An 8070-nucleotide genomic window follows, 5' to 3' on the forward strand; every position below is an offset into this window, starting at 1 on the left:
AGCATACGTATAGAATAACTTATTACTTTGTGTATTTATGAAAAATAATAAATAATGAAATAGCTATGATATATCAAGTGAGAAGAGAAAATCGATAGCTGACAACAAAATACATAATAGCGTATTTTTCTGTTAGCGAGATCGAGATACATAGATACAAGTCTCTAAGTATCTTGAGCAATATAACCCCGTAGTATCCCACGTTTTTTGTTGTTTATTATTTTTTAGTAGGAATATATATGGGATAAGCTATTTCTGGAGGATCACAAGCTTTAATCACGCAACCTGATTTTGTTAGAAATTCGTGTTGGTAAACTATTATAAATTTTGTTTAATTATATCGTTATAATATTTATCATAATTGTAATTTTATATCAAACATCAAGTGGTATTTTAATCAATTCTGTTTTTTTGGGATAATATTTGAAATCCCTAAAAAATTGTTCTTGAGGCCAAAAGCCTCTACTTATTGCATAATTTTAACTCAGAATAAAATTACATTTTCTAAGATAAATGCTCAAAAATTATTAAATTCAACATATATCTAGATATATCATAGAATTGTAATAATTTAGTCAATCCATCAAAAATGATGTTTTCCCCACAACAGGTTGCGTGGTTAGAGGTGGTGTTCCTCGAGATAGTATAGAACTTATTGATTTGTTGCTATCGACTATCGAGCTATAGCTATGTGTTAATGCTATTGGCTATTGTGCGCATGCGGAGAAATAGCATTTAAATTACAATTATTAATTAAATATGTACGTACGTAGTTCATAATCTGAATGTATTTTAAATTATTAGATCGTCAAAATTAAACATGAGTATCATGGACGGACAATTTAGCGATGCAGAAGACGATTTCAAGGAAGACGAGAGCATAAGGTAAGTATACTGTGCGAATATAATCGAATACTAATTAGCAATTTGTATTTGACGTAACCAATTAATCCGGTTTATGTGTTTCTTTTAGGATTGAGTTGTCGTCTCTGAAGATGAACAATGGGAAGGAGGCCTACCCTGCTCCTATCGCCTCTTCATCATCTACGCCCACTTATTCATCCCATGACGAAGACGACTTCGACTTTGATGAGGAAGAAAATGAGGATCATTGGGATGAAAAGGGCAGACTCATTGTTTCCAGAGCTCCCAATTCCCAATCCATGAGCAATAAAGTTTCCAAATTCCAACCAGCTGACAAGATTCTCTATAAATATGTAGATAAAATTAATGTGGAAAAATATGCAGGACCAAAACTAATCGGGTCAGCCGTCTCAAATCTCCTTGAGCATACGAAGCAGGCAGATAAAGAAAGGTAAATGTAATAGTTTTGCTTTAATGCTTTAAATAAAAACCAATATATTTATTTGATGTAGAGTACGGCTCAAAGATAAAGCTGACAGAGCAACAATGGAGCAAGTATTGGATCCTCGAACCCGAATGATTATTTTCAAATTTTTGAACAGAGGTCTCATAACAGAAATCAATGGATGCATCTCTACTGGTAAAGAGGCAAATGTATATCATTGTACAGATAAAACTGTGGTTGACAAAGCCGTAAAGATATACAAGACTTCAATTCTAGTTTTTAAAGATCGAGACAAATATGTTACAGGAGAATTTCGATTCAGAAAAGGTGAATTAAAAAATTATCCCTCCACTTTTTCATATGATAGTAACAAATTATTGTATAGGATATGGGAAAAAAAATCCACGAAAAATGGTTAGAACTTGGGCGGAAAAAGAAATGAGGAATCTAACAAGGCTATACAATGCTGGGATTCCGTGCCCTGAACCAATTTTACTTCGGTCCCATGTTTTACTTATGAGCTTCATTGGCTCAGAGGGATGGCCTGCGCCCAGATTGCATGATGTTGATATATCAGAGTCAAAGGCTAGAGAGCTCTATTGGGATTTATCCCTCATTGTCAGAAAAATTTATCAATTGTGCAAATTAGTTCATGGGGATTTAAGTGAATACAACTTGCTTTATCATGAAGGTAAGTTGGTTCAATATGTTGGATTTACATATATCTATTTTTCTATAGGTAAAGTCTACGTCATTGATGTTTCTCAATCTGTTGAACATGAACATCCTCATGCTCTAGAATTTCTGAGGAAGGATATTACCAACATCAACGATTTTTTTCGTCGCCAAAAAGTGAATGTACTCAGCGTCAAAGAACTTTTTGATTTCGTCGTTGATCCCTTGATTAGTGGAAAGGAGGAATTTGTTTTGGAAGAACTAGATGCTAAAGCATCTTCTCGTACAGAGGAAGAACAAACTGCCCAAGATTTAATGGATGAAGAAGTTTTTAAACGTATATTTATCCCCAGGCGATTGAATGAAGTGGATAAACCTGAGCGGGAAATATCTAGAGCTAAAAATGGACAGGGTGATGAACCTTCATACCAATCGGTTACTGGTATCCGAGTTAGACGTGGAAGTGACGAATGTGTCTCATCTTCAGGTGATACAGACTCAGATGACGAAAACAGTTCACCTGAAGATGAGGATAAGATCCCATTTCGAAGTAGTCGTCGTCCTAGGATTGAATCTCCGGATAGTAAAAAAGTGTGTATGTTTTTTATTTTATACTTACTAGTTTTCATGTATTTTCTAACATGTAGGAGCGGAAAAAGGCCGTTAAGGATTCACATGCTGAAAAAAGGAAATGCAAGGTGAAGAAACACATCAAGAAAAGGAAGGAAAAAGTGGGATCAAAGAAAAAATAAAATTTATTTATGTACAACATTATGACTATAATTCATTCTTCCCTCTGTAATTTTTTGTCCTTCAATTAATTATATATCGGATAGCTCATATCAATTCTATATTTATATATTTTTTAATGTATACTACTTTCTGCTGAATATTTTTTTTTTCTCTTCATCAATGGAAGCAAATGCGTCTTTGCTTTTACTTGTCTTGTATGTTTGCTTTTTAAATTTATCTATCAATCGGCTCACTTCTGGGACATGGGGATTTCTATATAAATGCATGCATATAGCTAAACGATTCAATATCAAAGGACCCAAAATATTCAATTTCAACTGTTGTTTTTTTTTAAATTACGGACCTATTATATGGTAATTAATAAGTGGTGCGTACCATGTGAAATATTATTAAGGTTAAGAGACAGTCTTGTGTCTCGTATTGCTATTATTATTTAAAAGTATTTAACTTATTTTATATTCGTATTAACCTTTCTTGTAATTCATTAAATAGTGATTAAATTTAAGTGAAATAAAAATAATTATATTTCAGTTTTTAAATAATATTATTTAATATTTGTATCTTCTTGCTTTATGAGAATAAATGACAAATATTTCTCACTCAGAAGGCGAGTATTTTTGTGCCGTATATCATTCTTGTAATTTGAGAGAAATATGGTTGCATGTTTTTGGTGTATAGCTTTGAGTGATTAAATTATTCAGATTTGTTTTTTTTGCTTTTTGGAGGATTGGCATAAATGACTTCGGTGTCTTCTTCACAGTCATACACAGGGCAGCATTCAGGGAAGGGGGCTGTAGTATCTGTATCTTCTTTCATTAACTTACAACCTGGTGACTTCTCAAGATCGATCAAAGGTCCGCAGTCAGTAACTTCCTCAGCCAAGATGGTGCGGTTTTTTTCTAAATTAAAATGGTAATTCTAATTTAAGATATTCACTCGTTTGAATTATTTTTTACTTACTGTCTAAAAGTGGGGCACATCTGGACTCTCCACAAAAAGGAGATAAGGACCAGGTCTCACCGGGCTTAACGTTTTTGCATAAAGTAGCAGCGAAGCAGTGTCCAGGGAAATCTGAAACAATATGATTTGATATTTTTTAATATACGAAATAGTCCTATTAGGATTTAAATACCTCTGAGACGATCGGCAGGAATTATTCTTTTAAATGGTTCTTTGTCCAATATGACAGCAGTTGATAAAACTGCATAACATACAAGAATGACAAAGGTTTTCATGGTTATTAGTGTTTGAGTTTTAAGGAGTGAAGTGACTGGTGAGTTTCGAAAAACATCGAGTTTATATAATCCTTCAAAAACTCATCGCGTGTGTGGAAAATAAAAGGCGCATTCTCATATTCGACGACGATATTCCATATGTTTAGGGCCAGCATGCAAACAAGCACGTAATCAGAAATGTTGATGCTATGATTTGTTAAAACATTTTTTCAATGTCTTAATCTTATTTATTGGATACATTAACTTAGTTCTCCGTAACAAATTAACTGGTTACTTATTAAATATAGCTTTGATAATTTGATAAATATGTATATTAATTTACTTTCAAAAATAAGAAATTAAAAATCCTTTTTTTTTACGTTGATAAGGTAATATTAGCAAACACAAAGTATAGAACAGTGGAACCGCCCTTTTTTAAGTTGTTGCTCATATGTTTTTATCCTATTATCAAGGTTAAACAGTAATAAAAAACAGTCATTGCTTCATTTGTGGGTATATATCTTTTAAGAAAAAAATAAAATAAAGCTTGTTTTTCTTTGTAAGTATAATGTAAAATATTATTCGATAAATGTATACAAATAAATGTTCCACCATTTATATCTGAAGGATTTTGAACGGTAAATTTAAATAGCGTGTCAAATTTAAAAAGTTAATTTTTGAAAGTTACAAAAAAATTATAAATTTATAATTTAGCACATAACAGGTGCTACAGATTAATCAAAGAGTTTGATCAAACTAAACAAGATCAGTTTTAAGTCACTGCCCTTATGCCTTATGTTCAACAACAATAATTTGAGGGATGGAGTAAGGAATTCAACAGGCCTCTCCCGACCCAAAACACTTTTTATTATATGAAGTAAACATTTTTATTTTATGACATGTGGCACGTCAACATAAAAGCAATCTTCAAAAACCATTTATATACGCATAATATTTTTATTTTTTTTTGCATTATATACTTAATGCATTTTTTATATAAATTATATCAAGTAAACTATCATTTTGGCATTTGTACATTTATAAATTACAAATAGTTTTGATAGAAGAAGCACAAATGACATGCATTTGAATTCACTAAAAAATGTGTAACAAAGAAATATGATGATTTATGAGAATGTTTATGAAAATGTTCACCACTTCATTGATTACATATATATATTGTTATTATATTTATATATAAATAAATATAATAGCTGTAGTACTCGACATTGTTCGGAGTTATTATACTTCGACGAACAGAGAAACTTTGCCGGATTACATTTATTAATATAGAAAATAACTTTCTAACAAATCATCTGGGGTTGATTAACAAATTCACACCTAGTGACTCAATACAAAGGTGTTATCTTCTCAAGAGCTAAATAATATTTATAACAGATATAAAACATTGTTCAGGCTGCCAAGAACAACAAAAATTAGACGCTAAAAAATGTTTAACATTTACAACCCAATATAGCTATATCAATGTAAATTATTTTTTTATATGAGGCACTGAACTTTAGCTACACAAGTTCGTTGCTACACTATTATTTCTTAGGTCAAGTAGTTACGCAGTTTTAAGGTATACTCAAAAATGACTTTACGGCAAACATCCTATAAAACTTTGCTTTATTAATATAGATATTATGTATCCAGTCAAATAATAATAAGAGTAACTCCTCAGTTTCAGCAAAATGTTGCTCTTACTAGAAGTGAAGAAATAAAAAATGCCATTTTTTGATTACTTAAGTATGTGACCTATAAAATGAAATGAGACAATTTTTTAGTAATATCTAAGCATTTCATATAGTCATTTTTCTCTGTTTTTACAAAAAAAAATTTTAGAAAAAAAAAATCAATTTCCTCATTAGTGAGATTGTCATGTTCAATGTATTGAACGAATCTTCTTGGAACATTATAATAAAAAGGACAAATAAGAAAAGAAAAAAATAATGCTCGTTAGGAATTAAAAAAAAAAAAATTAAAGTTGTGATTTTTAAGAATTTTACGACCAGAAGTTGCACTAATCCAGATTTTTTAACATCATGAAGCTTTGAATATTTATTTAGTATGTCTGAGAAATAGTTGCATATAAGCAAATTTTTCCTATTGTCGGGATTGATTTTATATAGATTTGACTTTATATTGTATTCCAAATGATGTTCAAAATTAATACATTTGGATAACTATATGTATTTTTTGATATATTGTAATTATTACGTTATTGTAGTGTGTTTTATATTTGTTTTTATCATGAAAAATCAATTCAAATTTTAGAAAGTTCAGAATCTTTCTTATGTCCATTTAACTAAAAAATATTCATAATTAGCAAATATTTCATTGTTAGTATGATATATAACAGTAGTTAATTTTTAAACTGAGGGGGCATTCAGGATATCACTACATGAATTATGGAAAATATGGGAGGGGCATAAACCACCCGCACCCATGATACATAGATTTGATGTGCTACTCATATTTGATCATGCTAACAGTTAAGTAACAGTTCAGTCATAAAAGAGTGTTTAAAAATGAAGTAATCCGGTGTGACATTTAGATTCTAAGAGATCTCGCAAAAGATTCCATTCAAGGACTCCCATTTTTCTAGGAGGAATATACGGGAATGCATTTAGTAATTAGCTTTAATACTGTTCTACATATACCTATTATTATTATTTTTCTAATATGATGTATATAATAATCTTAAAGAAAATTATCTAATACTTTTTTTTCTTTTACATAAAATTGCAAAACTTATTTTATTTTTTAGATCAATGTTGCTTTTGAAACTCTTGGATTACTGAAACTAATGTTGGAAGTTAAATAAAATCACAAGTCTAAGTCTCAGTAAATACTTGTATACCTCATTCCAAGCTAATCAGGGGTCTTGATTTTTAAATTCTGCGGATCCACAATTACCAATTACAATTACACAATTACAATTACTGCAGTCAAATAGGTAGAAATTATTTTATTAGATATAGCCGGAGTACCCGCTATGTTTAAATTAGTTAAACTAAAAATAAACAATAACGACGTATGAACCTAATTTATTTGTATATTAAGGCAAAATAGTTTAAGGCAAAAGTAACGGTCAAAATAAGTTGTGTTCAAATGATCTCAACAACCATATCTGAGCTCTCAGTCATTATTTTGATAAAAGTTACATCAAACTTTTTTTTTTCTTGGATTCTAAGAGTTCATTAGAGGGGTTTTTTTCTTCTTCACGATCAAATATAAAATCAAATTACCAGAAGGCATGCACACATGTGAAAAGGAGGATATATTTGATGAATATTCCCAATTCAATTTTCTTTTGGCTTGATTCTGTTTCAAACCTAATTATACTCTCTGGAGGAGTATCTTTTATTAAATTTATACATCTTCTCCAAGATGTACACTGAACCTTTTTCTGGAGAGAAACCCCAATATATTCAGCAACAAATACCTATACAGCACTGTTCTCTCCGATAGATGAAATTGTCTCCATTTAGTAAGGTTTCCAGTCAGGAAGTAGGATTTTAGAATTATAGTCGTTGTCATCGCCAAGTAGTTCCTTAATTTGAGTAAAATCCAGTTCTGAAAATTTCATTAGGGACAAGAACTGTCATTTTTTTTGGTCTCGAGAATTTGTCCCACACTTATGAAATAATTACTACCGCTAGATTACTGTACCAGCCAATTTTTATATCTAGTGAATACGATTGAAATATTGCTTGTAGAACATTTTCAAATTCCCCCGTTTCCAGGAGGAACTCTGACAAATCTGCAAATACCAATAATGTGTGCTTTGTTCCTAATAATGTTTCTTCTCTTAGACCTGTTAATCCAATTTTCCCCATTATTATAAAAACACCGCAAATTCTCTTACGAATCTCAAAGCTATCATATTTACCTCTGGGAATGCGCTCCCTAAGAATGCCCTTCTTTTTATGTCCAAAATACAGCGTCTTTCTATAGAGAATATTCCAAGTTTTAGGTACCAAACAATGCAAATACAAGACGGAAGGGTGGGGTAGATTATGGATCCAGGTTCGCTACTAACCTTGTCAGGGGTCTATAATATGATAACTATAATATTTCTTAAGCCAGGGTTTCCCAAACTTCACTAGCTAAGCT

At 31.0% G+C, this 8070-nt stretch overlaps 2 protein-coding genes across 2 annotated transcripts; one reads left to right on the forward strand and one right to left on the reverse strand.

Annotated features, from left to right (window-relative positions):
* Window positions 1-603: 603 nt before the first annotated feature.
* Window positions 604-3267, forward strand: RIOK1 (RIO kinase 1). The gene is made up of 6 exons (XM_040711839.2): window positions 604-885; window positions 974-1315; window positions 1377-1636; window positions 1695-2000; window positions 2049-2575; window positions 2632-3267. The coding sequence occupies exons 1-6, from the start codon at window positions 821-823 to the stop codon at window positions 2734-2736; spliced, it is 1605 nt and encodes a 534-aa protein (XP_040567773.1). The 5' UTR covers window positions 604-820; the 3' UTR covers window positions 2737-3267.
* Window positions 3238-4030, reverse strand: LOC121117417 (uncharacterized). Its single transcript, XM_040711840.2, has 3 exons — window positions 3870-4030; window positions 3698-3808; window positions 3238-3636 (listed from the first exon to the last, which is right to left on the reverse strand). The coding sequence occupies exons 1-3, from the start codon at window positions 3970-3972 to the stop codon at window positions 3431-3433; spliced, it is 420 nt and encodes a 139-aa protein (XP_040567774.1). The 5' UTR covers window positions 3973-4030; the 3' UTR covers window positions 3238-3430.
* Window positions 4031-8070: the final 4040 nt, after the last annotated feature.

Source organism: Lepeophtheirus salmonis, chromosome 5 (genome assembly GCF_016086655.4).
Source record: "Lepeophtheirus salmonis chromosome 5, UVic_Lsal_1.4, whole genome shotgun sequence".
NCBI classification, from domain to species: Eukaryota; Metazoa; Arthropoda; class Copepoda; order Siphonostomatoida; family Caligidae; genus Lepeophtheirus; species Lepeophtheirus salmonis.